The 19521-nt window shown below is 44.5% G+C and overlaps 5 protein-coding genes across 5 annotated transcripts; 2 read left to right on the top strand and 3 right to left on the bottom strand.

Moving 5' to 3' along the window:
• Positions 1-2004: 2004 nt before the first annotated feature.
• Positions 2005-3336, bottom strand: N7495_000241 (uncharacterized protein; the record flags this gene model as incomplete). Its single annotated transcript, XM_057202911.1, has 4 exons — positions 2005-2306; positions 2364-2793; positions 2864-3156; positions 3228-3336. The coding sequence occupies 4 exons, from the start codon at positions 3334-3336 to the stop codon at positions 2005-2007; spliced, it is 1134 nt and encodes a 377-aa protein (XP_057066984.1).
• A 742-nt stretch (positions 3337-4078) lies between these two features.
• N7495_000240 (uncharacterized protein) lies at positions 4079-6487 on the top strand (the record flags this gene model as incomplete). Its single annotated transcript, XM_057202910.1, has 14 exons — positions 4079-4261; positions 4325-4372; positions 4436-4528; positions 4591-4644; positions 4712-4806; positions 4873-4898; positions 4979-5129; positions 5193-5376; positions 5437-5602; positions 5661-5776; positions 5838-5924; positions 5992-6108; positions 6170-6254; positions 6318-6487. 14 exons carry the CDS (start codon positions 4079-4081, stop codon positions 6485-6487), a joined length of 1575 nt encoding a protein of 524 aa, XP_057066983.1.
• A 1591-nt stretch (positions 6488-8078) lies between these two features.
• Positions 8079-9072, bottom strand: N7495_000239 (uncharacterized protein; the record flags this gene model as incomplete). The annotated part of the gene is made up of 4 exons (XM_057202909.1): positions 8079-8187; positions 8258-8646; positions 8703-8769; positions 8870-9072. 4 exons carry the CDS (start codon positions 9070-9072, stop codon positions 8079-8081), a joined length of 768 nt encoding a protein of 255 aa, XP_057066982.1.
• A 3300-nt stretch (positions 9073-12372) lies between these two features.
• On the bottom strand, positions 12373-14587 carry N7495_000238 (putative MFS phosphate transporter; the record flags this gene model as incomplete). The annotated part of the gene is made up of 2 exons (XM_057202908.1): positions 12373-14035; positions 14103-14587. The coding sequence occupies 2 exons, from the start codon at positions 14585-14587 to the stop codon at positions 12373-12375; spliced, it is 2148 nt and encodes a 715-aa protein (XP_057066981.1).
• A 3239-nt stretch (positions 14588-17826) lies between these two features.
• Positions 17827-18693, top strand: N7495_000237 (uncharacterized protein; the record flags this gene model as incomplete). The annotated part of the gene is made up of 3 exons (XM_057202907.1): positions 17827-17946; positions 18007-18390; positions 18451-18693. The coding sequence occupies 3 exons, from the start codon at positions 17827-17829 to the stop codon at positions 18691-18693; spliced, it is 747 nt and encodes a 248-aa protein (XP_057066980.1).
• Between the last annotated feature and the right edge of the window lie 828 nt (positions 18694-19521).

Below are 19521 nucleotides of genomic sequence, written 5' to 3'. Positions count from 1 at the left end.
TGATGTGCAGGTTATAGTTTAAGACGTATAATGATGGACCAATCTAGTCTAGAGCGGTAGTTGATGAAGGAAAGTTGATTATAGGGAGAAGAGGATATTTATGGATATATAGGTGAAGTTTATAAGTTAATATGACATGGAATACTAGTAGAATAAAAATTGAGTTGAAAGCGAAAGAGTAAGACCTCAGGAGTGAAGTGAGAGTCACCTTGAAAAGTGATAGCGAGGTGAAAGTACCTTGCCCCGCCAAAGCCAAGCTAGGCCAGTCCAGAGGATGAGAATGATAAGCAATAAAATTGCTCTTCTTCTTCCTCTTCTTCTGCCTCCTCCTCTTCTCCATCTTGGAATGTGTCGATTGATAGCGGCGGTCGGCGTGCTGTTGTCTACAGGGCAGCCAGCTCAATCAATGCATCATTGGACCCACGGGGTAACGACGATCCCTTCAAATGGGCTTATATTCGTGCCAAAGCTCCTCAACAAGAGCTTTGAGCATGTTGCGCGGCAGATAACGCCCAGTTGTGCCCCAGTACAGCTTCCCGCTCTCAGAACAAAGAAGTTTCGCAACGTGGTCTCTTGCAAATTCGTTGCGTTCGGTCTCATTAGTCATCTGCCATGCTCGTCGGAGTATCTGGACACAATAATGGTTGTAAAGAAAGCGGGCCGGAAGTCTGACTTTAATTGCAGGGCTGCGGATCCTTTAAGTCATATACATCGATCATCTGATTTTGAAAGTTAGATTGATCGAAGGTGTTTCGAGCTCCAGCACCTATGAAATTTATCCCAAGTCTAAGATTACTTGCTGTGAAGAGCTTCATGAAGGACAGGCATAGGGTGTTGCTTCCAATATGAGCAGCTGAGGCGCTCTAGCGGGCCTTGGAGGCCCTAAGATTAAGATTCATTTCATTGGTGGGATCTCCTCGAATAACTTTTTGGCTGCGTTGGTCTTCTCCCAGCCCTTCTAGCTTCCCTCCAACTCTCTCAGCGAAATTACACACTTCATGTCCACTTGATTCTGCATTAGCTCGTCGACGGTGACAGCTTGTGCCCAGAATGCTTTGTCAAATGATGACGGGGCTTCGGACGTTTGCGGGACCGGATGACCTCTAATTTGATATCCCTCTCTTTCTGTTTCAGCTGCTCGTCATTCAGCTCGTGTAAAGTCTCACTCGGCCGTTTGGGTAAATTCATCGTGTCTCGAACTCGTGAAGACTCAGCAAGGACTCAGCGAAGAGATGGATCTCGGAGATACTTCCATTTCATGTGCCCATCGTCTATGTAAAATGATGTCAACAGCAACGTCTATGCCACAGACGGATCAAACGGATCATAATAGGTTCAGTATATAAGCTGTGGTCTTTCCCATGAATTTTCATATAGGGCTTCAGGCGGCCACCACCACGTAAAAGCCCTCAAGGTCACGGAATTCCCACTTGTCCGGGTAAGCATCCTCTGCATCTACCACGCATACTCGATTTCCTTCTACCACCAACATGGCACGAATCAACGATTGAAGCCCGGATCTGTAGAATGCGCTGCAGAACATTATATAGCAAAACACTCACCTTCACATGGTTGCGAAGTACGTTGCCATTTCCGTCATACTTAGTGTGACTCTTGCAACCAGCATCTTCGTGATCTTAAGGCGCCGTCGGTATGTATTCTGTAAATCTTTTTGAATATCCAAGTCTGGGTAGCTGATTCAGGTTCGTGCTGGTGCGTGCGTTAATGCTGATCGTTGCTCTTAACTTTTTTCTCTGCTTAAGAAGTGTTTTGACAAAGCTTTTCACGATTGGAAGCAAGAAGAAAAGGAACCTTGAAATCTTAAGATGATTTCTAGTCATAGAAACACTTAGCGTTGTATATTTTCTTGTCGGCGACTGTCGACTTCTCATTAAAACCTAAACTAATCGTAATAGTCCACCTTCTTCCCCAAGACTTCCTCCAACCTCTTGTCAGCATCGGGTCTTACCCCAGTGGCAGCACCATATTCTACTCGTCAGCTAGTCAGCGACTCATTCTCAACGCAAAGCTAGTGCCACAGTACTCACCTAGTCGTTTTTGAACTCCCTTGATCCTCTCAGCGAGCCACTCGCCCTGGGTTGGAGCTCTCCCGCCAGTCGCAACTCTTTCAGGGAAAGCATGCTTGCCCTCTCGCTGGACCACAGGAGAGCCTTCAATTGGCTTCAACTCAACGTCGTATCTTGCTCTGGCGAAGTTAATTAGAATGTATCGAATCCAGTCGCGCTGGTCCTTTGGAGGGCGGACAACACGGTGACGAGTTGCTTTCAACACGCCGCCAGTGAGAACTGTGAGAAAAGAAAACTTTAGCTAGTTTGGAAACTGGAAAGCAAACATTTACTTACAGTCCAAAGCATCGGCGACATTTACAACAGCGGTACCGGGCACATACTTGACCCACTTCCATTCGCCCTCTGGAGTCTGAACCTGAAGAGCAGAGATAGGTTGATTGAATAGAAGAGAGATGGTGTTGAAGTCAGTATGTCCTTTGACAAATGTATCTTCTTTGGCAAAGGTGTCTTGCTCCTTGATATCTTCAGGGAAGTAGTATGTCATAAACCTTTGGCTTGAAGTGCCGAGTGGCTGGTTTTGATCGTGTAAGTCCCACAAATAGTCATCAGGAAGCTCCAACACGCGCGAGATCAAAATGAGGATCCTCTTAATGATGTAGTTGTATGTGTGAGATCCAAATGCCTCAACCTCATCAATGTATGGTACGATGGTACTGGGGAGGGGATAACCAGGAGAGTAGGATTTGGTCGCCAAGTTGAAGAACTACAAACGTCAACCAAGCCAAACCAATTAGCCTCAGTCATGTTGGCTTGTATCCACAATAACAATTTACCTCTATGTGATCATGAGGACCACCACTACCCTTCAGTTTGTACCCAGTGTAGTCACCACCAGCCATATGGGCAAGGTATTTCTGCTTCTCTTCTAATGGCGTTCCAGTCGTCACTAACTGATTGATAGCTTGCTGCCTTATGATAGTCTCTGGATCCACTCCAAGTCCAGAGACGAGAATAAAGCCATCAACGCCCAAAGCCTTCTTGGTCTTAACGTAGAGTGCTTGTTTCACCTCGAGATCGGATGAGTCGAGTAGACTCAAGTCGATGGTTTCTAAGTTGGCCCAAGCCACTGGAAGGATTAAGTAAGAATTGGTTTCAGGCCTGACGTTGTGGGTATAACCAATAAGAGGCTTTACTTACAGTCTTCTTTCGTAGTAGGAGGCTCAACCCAAGGAGCAAGGGTTGGCTCCGTTGATTTGAAGGAGTGGCTGTCAACCTCAACAGGAGTGCTAGTCGCAATAGGAGCCATATTTTATATTCTGGGAGTGCTCAAATGCGTGTGATTTTCGCAGAAATAGCCGTAAACGAAAATAGCTCGACATATATTACTTATATATTCTCGTCTGTGCTGAGCCGTCGGTCACAAGGAGTGCTAAAAGGACGACATTTTTAACTAAAAGGACGAAAATTACCTATTTAAGTAGTAGTGTGTATTCGTATTACGCCAAGGCCTACAACCTCATCACACTCGGCACAACTTATCACTGCTTCGGACGCAGCAAATCATATTTGCCAGTTGTTTGTTAAGTGAAGAGTCGCGGCATGCTAAGCTATCTGAAGGGCGTCTACGGAGTAAATGGCAACACACAGCATCTAAATTAAGTGGGGTCCCGTAAATATTCTATTAGCATGAATTTGAAGCTTACAGAACAGATCGACTGATACGGTTATCCCAGCCCAGTGGTACATAATGTTCCGAGCGCGCACGACATGCCGGGTTCAAATCACGATCAGCATTAGGAACCAACCCATTAATCTTCTCAACCTTCGATAGCAGAGATTATGCACTTTAGTCAAGATAAAGGAATAAATAGCGTACACGCCATGGTGAGCAACTATCACGATCATCTAGATGGGCAATCAAAATGACAGATTCCGTGATCAGTAGAGAGAAAAAATATTACTTAAGAGTACCAGACAAAAAAATTGGTGTTGACAGGAGAGAAGAACTAAAGAACCAAAGAACCAACTACTGGTGGCCCGTTCAAAGAATGGCTACTGCTTCGGATGTCAATGGAGTCACATCTACTGAGCCAGTCCAACTCGTTGAGCTTAGAACCAGTGGTACCCTCAGGAGTACGTTCTGGGGTTATCTGTGGGATTCGGCAGACTTGCCATCCAAAGAGAGGACTTTGGTTGCTAAAGTCGACGCTTCTATTTTAATCTTTGCTTGCGTGAGTAGTGCTCGAGCGCTCACATCGCAAACGATCGATCTGACCATCCCAATCTTTATGTAGCTTGGATATTTCTGCAAGAACATCGATCAATCTAATGTCAATAATGCGGTGAGTACATAAAAGGCGATCTATAGCCGTCAATATGTGCTGGACTGAGACTTGGAAATGTAGTTCTTGAGTGGCATGAAGGAGGACCTCAACATGTATGGGAATCAGCTTACATACTCTAGCACCTTGTGGACCGTTGGATATATCATTGGGCAGGTGAGTTGAGGCCATCAAATTGCTAAATGAGGGATACTCAGCTAACATCGATGCTTCAACAGATACCTGCCGTCTTGACGTTGTCTAGATTCTCACCTGGAAAGGTTATTTCCATCGTAAGTGACTACAATCAGGGTGCTCCCCATGAGTTCCAGGATCAAATCTAAAGAAATCATACTATAGCTTGAACTCGGCTGGGGAATTTGCACTCTAGCTACGTATTCCGTAAAGAGCTACAAGGCCCTGTACGGTCTCCGTTTTCTTGTCGGACTTTTTGAGTAAGTATACCGATAAACTATGCAACCTCTCTTCTAAATACTGACCACTGACTCCTCTGGTAACAGAGCTGGGTTCTTCCCTGGTATTATGAGTGAGTTTCGCCCCGTACTGCTCTCAATCCCCGTCCACTCAGTGGTGCTAAATGTCCGTGCTAAATATCCATCTTGACAGTGATCTTGGGATCTTGGTATTTACCGAGCGAGCTAGCGAAGCGTGTTGGCATATTCTGGGCATCTGGAATCCTGGGAGGCATGTTTTCGGGTTTCTTGCAAACCGCTGCTTATGAGAATCTAACTGGTAAGGGAGGCCTTGCTGGTTGGAGGTGAGTTGCGCCTTAGGTATGGTACAAATTGAGCGATCGTTGATTCAATTTTCTTTGGCCTAGATGGCTCTTTATCATCGATTCAATTATCACGATTCCAATCGCTATCCTGGCTGCATTCGTTCTCCCTGAGCAACCTTACAACGCCACCCCAACGTTTATCCTAAATCAGGACGATATCGATATTGCAAAAGATCGTTTGCGCCGGGTTAAGCGTAAGGGTGCGGGGAAATGGACCCTGATGAAGGTGAGCTAATATCACAGCGACAGCACGATGAGGCAGAGTGACTTACACCTTCAATCATAGATCAAAGGGCTCGCAACGTCTTGGATCACTTATGTCATGCCTCTCATGTACTGCTTTTTCCTTAATGGTGAAATTGTGCAGCCAATGGGCTACTGGCTAAAATCATTCAACGCGACACCTGCACCCGTCCCCGGTGTCAGCTTCACCGTTCCGCAAATCAATCTTTGTGAGTAGTGATTGTATATAGCATCTTGGGCGAAGCTAATATCGCTTCCATACAATAGTACCCCTTCCTTACACCGCGATGTTTGCTGTTGGGCTTCTGAGTGCCTCGTGGATTTCTGATGGCCCATTGAAGGGGAAAAGGTATCCGGTCATCATCTTTTGCGGACTGTATTCGGTAGGTGTATCACTCCGTTGCGATTTGGAAGAACCTCCGTTTCTTATCACCTTCTACGCAGATGGCATTTGCTATAGCCTTGAGATTCCTTCCCACCTACACCCATCGGACTGCTCATTTCGCCCTGTACTATCTCGTTGGGCTTGGTGTAAGTCATGAAAATCAAGACAAGTTCATATGTTTTTCAATTGACTTATTTATGCTATGCTTTACAGGTTGGCGGAGGACCTTCTATTTTCGCCTGGACGAATGAACTCTGCGGTAATGACTTTGAAAGTCGTTCATTCACCATTGCCCTAACCAACAACTTGTCCTATGTGATGAATGCTATCGTAAGTGAAGTATTGCCTCGTGTACTAGCGATAACTTACTCACATTTCTCATGAATTTTAGGCCCCCAACTTTGTATGGAAGACAACTGCCTTTCCCGCAGCACATAAAGGTCTCTCTTATATGGCAATCATGCAAGGTCTATTAGGTGAGTACAGAAACATCTATTCCTTCACTCTTTTGGTTGCTAAGACTTTGTAATTCATTATAGTCGTAATGGTCTTCATAGCGTTGTTCTTACAAAAGCGTGACGAAAAGCTTGGCTTCGTTCGGAAAGGAGATCTCGAGGGAGTAGACGAGGTAAACTCGTCGATTAAGTCTGCTGATGGATCCGTGACAGAAAAACAAAGCCACATCCTTGAAGAAGAGAAAATGGTTTGAAAAGTCAAGGCCAGACTAGAAAACTCAGGCATTGCATTTAAAAATGAGATAAGCTGGCCGATGCGGCTTGAAATCACTAGTGTGTTAAGCTGCATGAATATTGTTAAAGATGTGTCCTTAGAATACAGAAAATATCCACTGCTGAAATACAGCAAAGCAAAATGGAAGGCAAATCACGCAGAAAAAGCACAACCATTGGTCCAATTTCATTGAGTAAACATCTCTAGGAATTGTAACTCTTCCGCATACTGATATGCTCAGTAATCAGTCTCCGGCGCTCTTGAGAGTGGTTTGTCGTATTATTACCTACTGATTTTTCAAGGCAAAACAAATTTCAGTGATGATCTGGGTATAAGGAAAAGTTTTATACCAGCCAGCTCACCTTAACCAATAGATATCGCTGCTTGTTGCAAAGTACTTCCGAATAATTTTATTTGGGACCACGACGAGAGCGTCAGCAAGAATCGTATTGCCGCTCTAAATTTGTAGTTACACTTGACTCATTGCTCACTATAGCATTAAGTGTGTTGAAAGCGTAAATTGCGTCCTTCACCAGCAGCATGTACCATGATTTTCCCCTTATCATTATTGAGTTCGGCTGGAGCGAGGGACCTTCAAGAAGCGTCGTGGTCAACTTCACCCAATCACTGACTTACTCATTACATCGTCGATCGTGACATATATTTTGAAGTTTTAGCCATCTTTGCATCTCGAACTATCACAAATCTACAGACTCAAGAGAACGAGCGGCACACCTTCAATGTTCCAATAATCAGCAGTGCGTGCGTCAAGTCCTCTTTTAGTGAGCGATGTACTGTCACCTTGCATGCCTAGGTCTTTCATTTCTAGGTACTGGAGCGTGAATCGACAGTCGTGCCACGTCCATCATATGTGGTTTAATATAGTTATTTGTCGAAAAGAAACCATTAGTCTCTCTTATGTAGGAACTCAGTACGACCAAGGGGAAAGGCCATCTTCGAAGATATAAGTGCATGTCTTCACGGATGTTCCGAAAGATTCATTTTTTTGAAGATACCTGTCTACGCTTGAAAAGACCGATGCGTTGGATAAATGCCCAATTTTTCTTCATTTCCTTCTTGACTTCATCATCTAGTAGTCATCAGCCCTCCTATAGATAAAGTGAATTTAGCCACAATTGGCATGGAATCATACAGCATCTTGTAGCCTAGATAGCTCTGATTTCTACTAGAAGTAAATAGATTGCCCATGTTGAAAGATTTGAGGATAATACCCGTGATACGATCTGCCGCTACCTGTTGCTAAACTCGCGAAGTAATTTCCTCTGGGTAGCTTTGGCCTGTCAAATTATTAATCGAACACCATTCAGGCGTGCTATTAAGAATCTAGAAATATTCACTTCTGGACTAAATGTTGTTTGCAGCCGAATGATCGATCAGGTCCGCAAATACAGCAGGCTCTTCCTTGGATGTGGTTTCTACCGGAGTCAATTGGACTCGCAAATCAAGCGCAAAAGAATGGTCTTGGTAGAAACTCCTTACCACTAAATACTAAACTACCTAATAGTGACAAAAATAGCAGACAAATACAAAAAACTTAGAAACAGAGGAAATCAACCTTTCAAGAGATCCACTCCATCATTCGCGAAGTCATCAAACATATGTTTGATATCATCTTCTGACTTCCCGTGCTTAACAGCATCTGATATAGAGTCGATGATACTGTAAGTGCAGGATAAAATTAGTTTCACATGGCCACTTGATTGTGTAAAGTTCAGAGGGAGAAACTTACAGCTTCATCTCCTCCTTAGTCAGCGACTTCAGTCCTTTTTTCCCAAGCTTCCCCGCCATGTCAGCTAGCATTTGATCAACTCCATCCGCCAGTAGCTCGTCAACTATGAGGTCACTGAAAGCTCCAGACATTTCACCAATACCTGCCCCAGCAATGATGAAAAGTTCATTCATCAGAACACGATAGACAGTAATTGCAGTGACCTCATTGCGCATTGCCGGGTCACTGATGGATCGACCTATAGCGGCTTTGACATACATCGCAGCATATCCCGCTACCGCCGATGCGACTGCAGCACCCACAGGCCCCAGGAGAGCGCTTCCCACCAGAGTAGCAGCCAAACAGATTGTGGCATATGTACACTCTGCGCAAGCACGCACAGCCTCATCCTTTGATTGAGTCAGCCCTATCACCATCCTTGCTCTTGAGTTATATGATCACTTACATGATCACCTTCGATCTCGTCGATACCTGCAATAAAGTATCCAACCACTGGGACATCTTCAAAAAGCCTAAAAATGGGTCCACGTAAATCCCACTCTCCAGCGCTGAATGAGTAGAGGGTCAACAAACACCTTCCTTCGTTCTTTGACAGAAAGAAGAGACACTTACGGATCCTCCATGATAAACTCTCCGCTGTCACTTATTGTCACCCATTTGTCGAGTATATCGCAGCACTGAATTAATCTTGGGTACGAATCTTCTGGATACCTGTCGAAAAAGGCGATCATGGCCCAAGTTTCCGGATCAAGACGGATGTGATGAGCCGTTTTCTCAAATTCACCGTTTTTCTTCCTCTCTAGAAATCCCTTCATATTGGCAATATGATCGCCTAAATGCAATTCTGAATACCGAATTTTTCCGTTTATGGTTAAAACGTAGCCGCTCAGTATCCCCCACTGATTAATTTTCAGCCCAGACACTCTTGATCTTACATTTCTTGGCCTGCATTTTGTTTAAAATTCGTGAGTCTGTAAATATTGAGAGAAGGGAAGGAGAACTTACGGAATCCAGTAGATCAATTGACCGTTGTCATTATGGAAACACATGTCCAAACATAGAGAGAGGTCGCAATTCTCAAATCCAAAAGATTTCATTTTGCGCACTGTGCAAAGCAACACTGCACCCCCGGCAGTCAGACTCATATTACCAACAACATGCGATGTAATGTTTTTCTGGTCCATCACAATTTGAGGGTCTGGCAACAAATTGTCTATGCCCAGATGCCAATCAAGGGTGATTTCGCTGTAGTACCAATTTCCATCCTTTCCTTTGCAGTTAGCACAGAGATTGGTAATTTTTTGCACTCCATCTTTCAAGATATATCGTAGCGATATATCTTTGCAAGAAGAGCTGAAACCCATTGCCCTCGACTCTGTTATGCTTTCTTTTCTTGGTTGTGTCTGAACAAAGTTGACGAAAAAAGGGCCTGGAATAAGGCCTGCTTTATATGCCAGAGATTAACTCGATTTTCCCACCTACTGTGTAATTATTCATACATCGTTTTGAGGCTAGCTGAAGAAAATCTAACTAGCCACGTAGCAGACTTTATCCACTCGGAATTAAGCCTGTAACATTCGAGCTTTAATCCCAAAGAGCTATCAAGCCAAGAAACTAGCACACCAGTCTTTTAAGTTGGCTTTTATTGTCATTCAATTGGCTCGCTACCCTATTTCGATTACACCGGGGGCCTGGATACGCTACTTATAATCGCTCATTATCTATTTCCGGGATGCATGTCTAAAAACACTACTTAGTATGGAAGAGGAACTTTTGTCTGAAGAAAGAAGCCGTATCATCTTCCTACGGATGATATAGTCCTTACTCGTTTTAAGTAGATTAAGCGTTTCTTTCATTTTGTGGCCATCATCAAAACTCTACTCAGCGGACCGCACATATAGTATTCGGAATATTGAAATAAGGAAAGAGAGAAAGAAAAAGAGCTAAAATCCCGAGACCCCGGTTCTTTCATCCATCCAATCATAAGAACTGTCACCGAGAACATGGGCCCAAAACCAGGCTTATATCAGCCGCCTACCCCATCAAAAAAATAATAGCCCTTGAAGTAAATCCCATACGAACGGATCACACGGATCACCCCAGAACATCATAGTAAACTCGAATAGCATATTTCAACAACCACAAGTTGAAATCATTTTGAATCTTGAATTTGGATTACTTCTAATTAAGGAAATATGTATGTGGAAAGAAAGATTAGGAAATCATTAAGTGACGTGTAGTTAAAGCTAAAATAGATAAATTACACCATAACTTATGGTACTGCTATAATTTATCCATCTAATTTACTTAGAATGAATTGATTCTTTATGAAGAATCGTTATAAATCACCGGATATTTGAATCTTATCGGAGTCACGGTTTTTGGGATTTGATATTCAATTTTTTCGAGTTTACAATGATGTTCTGGGGTGATCCGCGTGATCCGTTCGTATGGGATTTACTTCAAGGGCTATTATTTTTTTGATGGGGTAGGCGGCTGATATAAGCCTGGTTTTGGAGCCACATGAGCATTGAAGATCGAGAATCTACCGGATGAGTATTTCACGTATTTATCATAGCTTGCTTGTATCATTCTCATAGGAGAACACAATTCTGAGTCACAGAATCTATTGCATGGAGAAAAATGGAAGATGGTGAACCTGACTGAAGAAGGGAAAAAAGACGAATTCAAATGAACTGCTAAGTAAAGAATGAGAACTCGCAGTGGAGCATCTGATTAATGTCACGTTAACTACATCAGTCACAGCTCCGCTAGTTTTCGGTGAATTAATTTATTACTGTTTATATTCTCAGCTGCAATAGGTGTTGGAATATCAGTCAAACGACATCCCGGTTTAGACTACACCACGAATTCCTGTTCAGAGTGCATTGCAAACGACAACCTTGAGCAGTATGCATTTATAACAGTGATTTCCCGTCTCTGCCGACTCTTCTGTCTTAGACAGAAGAGCAACTTGTACGATAAATAGCTAGTCCTCACCAAGAATGAAAAGGCAGGCTTTACAACCACTTCAGAGACACAAGATATTATAGGGGCGTAAAGCGTTACCTGTAATAGGTGTCAGAAGTGGACGTTAGCCTCTTGTCTACCTTATCGAATTCACCTCTGTTGTTAAATAGCTATTCCACGCTCAGTACAGATGTACCGAAAATAAGAAATGGTGCAGATACAGGTTGAAAATTATATCCTCTAATGCTGCTGCACACCGCCTACCATTATTACTGAACCTGGGAGGGAATAATCAATGCTCAGGGACTGTTACACTGGTTTATGATAGGACTTACTTCAATCGCGAAAATCATGATACGAGCTGAATACTATATAGCTAGAGAGTAAACATATAGTATAGAAACCGCGACTTAGTAACATATACTGAGTGTATATGGCTTAATTTGGCCTTCTCTCCTTTCCTGATCTTTAAAGGCAAGATTCATATAGAGCTGGTTCTCAAAGGATTTGAGGACCATCTCAATTACACTTACCATAGTGGCGGTGATTGAACGTCTGGTAAGTCACCAATCCGTCTAACTTCAACCCTGACTTATAAGCCTGGATGTACCTCGACATTAGAAACTGCTCAGTGGGACCATCCTTCTGTAAGTGGGCCTTCATGATTTCGACGATTTTGAGCCGATCGATATTAGGCTTCTCGAGCTGTGAATCCTTATATGGGGCATACGCGTTCCTTTCAGATATTGCATTACAGAACGGGGGCTAAGAATTTCAGATATTGCGTTTACTAATCTTAAAATTAACGTCGATGCTCGCCTCGTATTTGCATCGTACTCAAGCTCAAGCTTAATTCTGTAGATGAGTTCCAAGGTAGCAATGGGTTCCCGAGCTTTTGGTTGAATCAACACCATTAAATCATCCCGAGATCGTTCCGACGTTGGCTGGAGCCTTGATCGATGAATAAATGCTGTGCTCAAATGGATATGTATATTGAATAATTCCGAAAGCGATGATCATTCCAATCAATATAAGCTATGTACTCCGTACTATCTATTACAAACAGGCAAATGCCCGCATGAGCCATCATATGCAATGTTCAAAATCAGCCAGCCCAAAATGTAACAGGCTGATGGGGGGAATATTTATAAACCGGCTTCCCAGAAGCGACCCAAAAAAAGCAAACAAACTGAACCCCGATAAAATGCTATATTTGTGTATCGATCATGATAGGTTCTTTTCCGAGGAGATTGTATCTTGCTTCGCACTTGAGATAGTAGTGGCAGAATTGTCGTGACGTTCATTTTTATGTTCATCCTCCTCATCTGTCTCAGCAGCTGGGGGAGACGGAAGGTATCTTTTTGTTTCGAGGAAGGCCTCTCCTCCATGCCCTTGAACATGGGGCTGGTGCGGTGGAAGTAGCTGTGCACGTGGCCTTCGAGAAGATCCTCGTCGGTGTCGGGAGAATCCTCTGTGTTTGAATCCTTCTCGGAGATACGCTGGGCCATGGCTGCCTCCCATTCACTACGGTACTCCTCAACCTTCTGTTGGTAGTCGAGCTCGGCGTCGTAGAAGCGACCCTTGCGCAGGATATAGCGCTCATACCATGACAGATGCTTGGGGTGAACGGCAGCTCCGTGGTAATCATCCTCTCGGCCTTCTCGCAGGCACTGCCAGCGGCGTTCTTGCTCCTTCAGATCTAGGCCAGTGGTGTCGGGCAGGAAAGCCAGAGTCAGGACGACGCCGCCCAGGCCGAACCAGGGGACCACGTAGAACTTAGTCTGTGTGTCGATGTAATTGTATAGGACAGATGCTAGGAGTGCACCAAGTTTGCCAGCTGCTGCCGACAGACCGTGGGCAGTAGCACGGATGGGGGTTGGGTACACCTCTGCAGCAACCAGGAAGGACACGCAGTTGGGGCCAAACTGGTTGAAAAACGAACTGAGGAAGTACATGGCCTGGAAGGCGTGGATGTGGCTTGCTTCGGTATAGTATTTGAAGTGGAAGGCAGGGACCACAAACAGAATGAAATCCATCAAGAAACCAATAGTCTGCATCCACTTACGGCCATATAGCTTGTTGTCGATGAAGAAGGAAGCCATATAGTAGCCGCATAGTGAGACACCGACATTGACCAAGCCCCACAGCCAGCCAGGCATCACAGAGGTAGATGCAGGGCTAATGACCTTGATAAATTCACTCTGGAATAGTTTGTTTCCGTAGAAGAAGACATCGTTGCAGAACCAGCCTCCAGCAGTGGCAATCAAACGGGGGCCAAAATACTTGAAGGTCAAGCGCAGAGAGTCTACATCGTAACCAGTAACAGATGCCTTCTTCTTGGCAGCAGCCAGCTGCTTACTAGCGGCCTTCATGTGATAGGCACGGTAGTAAACTAGCCACAGGGTGCCGACAGCAGGGATAGCAAAGGAGATACGGTAGGTCCACTGGACAGCCACCTTAGAGTAAGGGTAGCTACCGCTGCCGTGGTGGAAAATCAACAGCAGGATGATCAGGATCACCTGGTTGAAGAACTGGCCCCAACCCTGCATCAAGAAGGCACTGGTTACCTTACGGCCGCGGTGGAGACGATCCTCCTTTGTCGAGAGCTTCCCAGAGCCCACAGCATTCTCCATACCACTGGTAGCGGTCATCGGGTACTCGCCACCAACACCAACACTGTAGAAAAATAGTGACCACGCATAGCAGATGACCCAGCCATTCAGAGTGAGACCCCAAGCGGCAGTCAACATGATCAGACCGATAAACATGATAGTGGCGTCCTGAATCAAACCCCAGCGGCGACCGAGCCTATACAGAAGCACCCGTTAGAAGCTGTTCAAATTTTTGCGGAGAAAGAAGAGAGTGAAGAGCATACCAATCACCAATAACACCAACCAAAATCTGACCGAAGATAATACCAATGATTTCCAAATAATCCACAGCGTTCAACCATTGTTTATCACAGACTTCATGTGAGTCCCAGCAGGTCGGGAAAGTCGATTGGAAAAGTGGTTTGATGTTTCCGATAGAGAAAAGCACGTAGCCTTCGAGACCGAGACCGGCACCGGGGAGGACCATATTGCGGAAGTAGTATGAGACGGGAGAGAGAGGATCTTCCTTGATCATGGACCATATGGAGCTGAGCTCTCTCTTGGCTTCTGCTGTGTCGTATGAGCTGACGAATTTGATCTTCTTCCCAAGTGGAAGATCAGCCCAGTAAATGCCTTCTTCTGTGTAGCTGTCATCGGGACGAATAAGCCGGTCGAAGGCACCCTTCTCATGAAGATCCATATCCTCAAGAGGGCTATGAGTACCCGTCATGTCAGGCCCATGAGGGGCACGTAGTCCAAAGTCAGCCATTGCGGGTAAGAATTGCCTATAAGCTTGAGACCAAGCAGGAATTGGCAAGAATGGTGACTCTGGGTAGAGATGGAAGAAAAGCGAAAAAAGCCTGGGACAAAGGAATTGATTTAAATTAATATGGGGGACGGAGTAACGGAGTACTCCGTCCGTTTAGTGGACTCGACTACGCCCGCTTGATAATTTTTTTTTATTTTTCCTTCACGGAAGCTACTTAGATCCATCGATCTGACCGAAAGCGGCGAGTGGAGTTTAGTAGAGGTAAGCAAGTGGGATGGATAATGACCAATCATATACTGTAATTCAGGCACGTTGTAGGCAGAAATCACATTTCAGCTCACCGCCTGCGTTTAAGGCCAAAAAGATCTTCAAATGTTTCTCAAGTGGAGTTAAATACTACCTGACTAGCCTCTCTCGCTAGTTCAAACAAGAAACATGTCGCGTGCCTCGTCACTCTCAAGGTATTCAGTGAAGTGACTAATTATACAGTCATTTACTTGGAGAAATCATAAATCAGAAATCATGAGAAATAGACGAATCTATTCCTTCAGCTTAGAAGATGAATCCGTGGTTACGGATCAGCGCTTGAGGGCGGTTTAGAGACTCATATGAGCACACGTGTGATATTTCTGAGCAGGGATCACTTTGGTACTTACTTAGGTGGGATCTGCTTACTAGGGCGTTAGATAGTACAACGTACAATTATAGGTGGAGTTAAAGCTTTACGCTAAATCGACTACTCCGCGATTATTATATCTGAATTAGCAAATCATATCCTTTGTTGAGTGCACATGGCCTCAAGTGGGGTCTTTCTACAGCTTTATGCTTCCTTTTTACATGACTAAGATGATATGCACATTACGCCCCATACTTCAGCCTATGCCGAGTATCCTGACACCGAGACACCTGCTCGATTCCTTTGGTCATGTTCTTACACGTTCCAGCCCTAGAAACATTACCCCAGCTCACTGTTCATCTGGTTTGTTGGATCACATCCTCTATGACAAGATTGGTTCATGGCTCTTAAAAATATCGGCCCCACCGTGCTTGTCAAGTTGGTTGTGCATTGAGCTTCTCATAACGTGGCAGGACTGGCTAATTTGATTGGATCCTCTTCTACAAAGTACTAAGTATATCCTTCGGCGTGGATATTTGATCGCTCCCGGATTAGGGCCGCTCCCGCACGCCGATCTCCATCTCACACTTAAGTAACACAGATTTCTCTGATTGTCTCTAAGACTATTGGGTCTAGCTGTGAGGACCCGCTTGCAATGGCGACATGTTGATTCTAGAAAATTGCCTCCTTGGGTAGATATAGGTTCCCACGCCTTGCGCCCTGATAGAGATCGCCATGATCCTAGCCGTTTCAACTCAAGTGATTAACAGAACTCCATTCTAGAACAGGGAAGAGGTTAATCACAATTAGCACGCGGGCTTCCTTTTACGTCAAATCCGTTAATCTAATATTCTCAAAATCACCGTTGCTGGTGCCAAGTCTTACTGGATTTTCTCAGAAAATCGGGTAGATTCCACTATCTTGAGAAGAATTTCTGTTTATGTAGGTGGTGATAATTCCTGGAGGTATCATGCGGCAATAAACAGATAGCCTGTGAGCTAGTCCGGGGGTTAATAGATGTCGATGTTCGTTACAAAAACTCCAACTTCTTTTCCAGTTCCAACCTGAAGACCCATTTCTTTCATTAAGACCTTAGAAATGAGTTCGATTTAATTCGTTCATCACTATATATCCCGTCGAATGTAACAGAAGAGGAAGGAGGGCTACTTCTATGGAGATAATACTGTCGCTCGCTTAGCGAGCGTAGCTAGCTAGTCGCTCGTTACTGAGAACAGTGAGCTCCAACAAACCGCTACTCAACACCGTAGACAATCCACCGATCTGGTAGTGGATTCCTACTAATTGAATATTGCAGTTGTTGTGAAGTCTGCTTTTTCATTGATGAAAGAACTAGCTACTTATAGTATATGGGTGCCCCTCTGCCCTGGACGAATGTCAACATTCGTCCGAGACAGAAGAGACGGTGAAGACGGGACATTACTGTCGCGAATGCACATCGCTCAAGGGTGTCGTTTGCGATGAATGCATATCGTTCAAGGATGCCGTGATATACTAATCTAGTTCCAGAGTCACTGTCTTGGCAGAAGCTTTTTCGGCCGAAATACTTTCCGTCTGTTGATGGCCTTGTTTCTCGGCTGTCGCAACAAATACAATACCTCTGGAAATTATGGAGTATACTAAATAGTAGTTCACTATTTAGTGTTAGCCAAGTAGAGAAGCATCATATACCTCAGGCATCAGTATGTTGTGGCCTCAGGCCCGACAATGCCAGCTTCAATGACAGCTTTCACTAAATACGGAGTAAATACTACCCGTGGACTAAATGATTGTTCAACCGTAATGATATCCAACATTACATTCAAGGGCGATGAGATCCAGGAGCAGAGGATATTGGATCTCGAGGCTGACGCCGATATACCAGAAAATTCCTTCGCCATTGCACGATCATTTATGATACGATTTAAACATGATTTTAGTATGATGTAATTGGTTATTCAACTTCCAAGGTTATTGGTGCGGTCTTAGCTCAAAGCCGATCGGCATGCCGAAGCTAGGAGATACCGAAAGCATCCCGAAAATATCCCGAAACCTCAATATGTACTAGACAATCTCCTTTCAAAAATCAAAGGACCTTAGAGAATCAGAAGGCGCCCTCAACAGATATCCAAGAGACCTTAAATACACACCATGCTACCACAAGCGTACCTTCACTCGCGACGCAGTGAGTTACAAAATCCCCAGTGGCTGGCAACATTCCAACCACAGGCCGGGGAAGCTCAAAGCCGTGCAACCCCTTCCCCCAATTTTCAGTCCAAATTCTAGCCAATAGATCGTATTCAAAGCTGCGCGTGAGTAGAGAGTTTCTACGATCGAAGCATTCCTAGGAAAATTGATCCTAGCCCGGTCGACATGTGTGTTTCCGGCCTCTCTTTCGGCTGCTTGTAAGCCCATGAAGGGAATGATGGCTTGAATTTTTGAGGCGTCATTATAGATTCGTCATGTTGAATGTGGTATATAAGAGGATTGGAGAATCCAAAATGAGGAACACCCAGTCAGGTGTTGATTCTATCTCCAACGACATCTAGAGCCTTTGGTAAGTTGAAGTTCCACCTTCTCAAGTATTATTACTAACAGAAACCTTGGAACAGTCTATTAGTTGAAAATGATTGATCTTAAGAGCCTCTTTCCCTCCGTAACGGCATTCATTGCCTTCATCCTCATACTCTGCTGCATATTTGCCGGCACTCAAAAAAACCTTCTAAATAATGCCGATCTCTTCACGGTAAGTTGAAACGTTTGATTTATCTCAGTACGGAAGATCATGTTTTGATATTGAAAATAGCTCTACACACCCCAAGCAGGCTACGAATCAGCAGCTTGTGACTTTTATTCCATTCATGTCATGTCATATTGCCAGGGCATCGTTGGTGTTGTCGAGCCGGGGGCATCAGCTATTACGCGTAACGTGACCGGTTGTTCCAACCGCAATATCCTCTTCTCCTTCGATCCAACACAAGCTTGGCCTGATCAGGTCTCCCATGGCCCGACACTATCATGGCCGCGCGTCCTAAGTGATGATTTCACGGCTTTCAGGATAACTACCCAGTCTATGGGAGTATTTTATTGTCTGGGTGTGAGTGCAGTAGGCGTTGCTCTTGTAGTGCGGGCAGCATCCTTTTTCACGCCTAGCCCACAACATGGTCTATTTGAATCAGGTTTCCTTATGGTAAGTACATCCATCCAATCATATGATAAGGAAAAGTAACTAATGGACTCTCTCTATTAGCTCGGATGGTTTAGCATCACCATTTCATCTATAATCGCATCAATAATAGCTTTTGAATTCGTGGGCTTGATCAACGCCCATGGCGATGGCTCCAACGTATCGGCTAAGTACGGAGAGCGATTTCTAGGTATGACTTGGGCATCAGCGGCACTACTCCTCCTCGGTAGTATCGTGAGCTTCGTCAACCTTTCCCGAGGTACAGAGAGTGCGGCCCCCCTTCACAAAGACGAGGAGGAGGGTTAGGCGCAGAAGCGGGGAAACTCAGGGGAAAGATTTAAGAAATTAAGGAATATGGAAACCGTGGTCGAGCACAGACAGCAGATACGGACACATGTCGGGGAAAATCGTACAGTGCCCCCAATCTTCTAGCGGTTGTGTATATTGAGACAGAATGGAAACTTTGTAAACTTGTTCTACCCAATGACGTTAATTTGGACGTTGATGTAAAACGTGGGTTATTGCTTACTGCGATGCAAGATTGCGAATTCGGTAGCCTTTACTTCATCTGGTAACATGATTCTACTATCAGGACCAATAGACTATAAGATAGCGGGAACTAGCCAAGGAGTTGAAGGGTGGGCACTTTAGAAAGGAGTGGAATGGAAGAGAATAGTATTCAATGGATGTGATTTCATCCTATCATTTTATTCTACTCCATTCTAATTAGAGAATACGTCCAATGTTCCAAGGTTGCTAACCAACAACTACCTAGGTCCCCAGGGGGTTGTCATTTACAGAACAGACTGATAGTAAACCGCAAATAGTACTACACGTTTGAAAGAGAACAAAACGGAACTACGGAGTAGTCAAGGTGGATATCGTGCCTCGGCATGAAACCAAAGTGCACAAGTTGGTGCCTAGTTGGGCCGTTCGACGTCATCGAGAGTTAAACCCCATACCAATCTAGGTTCATCAGCTATACGAAGCGATGTCGCGTATCAGAATCGTCAGACAGTGGGCAGTGCTGGCAATATCTCATGAAAATTCAGGACGACAGTACTCCGAAAGGTGGCTTATTATTTTCCGGGTGATGAGAAGGTGTGAATAGGAAGTTAATAGGGTGTGAATGGG

This window comes from Penicillium taxi (assembly GCF_028828555.1).
Source record: "Penicillium taxi strain IBT 34144 chromosome Unknown utg000001l_segment0_segment0, whole genome shotgun sequence".
NCBI classification, from domain to species: domain Eukaryota; kingdom Fungi; phylum Ascomycota; class Eurotiomycetes; order Eurotiales; family Aspergillaceae; genus Penicillium; species Penicillium taxi.
Note: the sequence above shows the minus strand (reverse complement) of the source record. Positions and strands in the feature narration are given on the sequence as shown.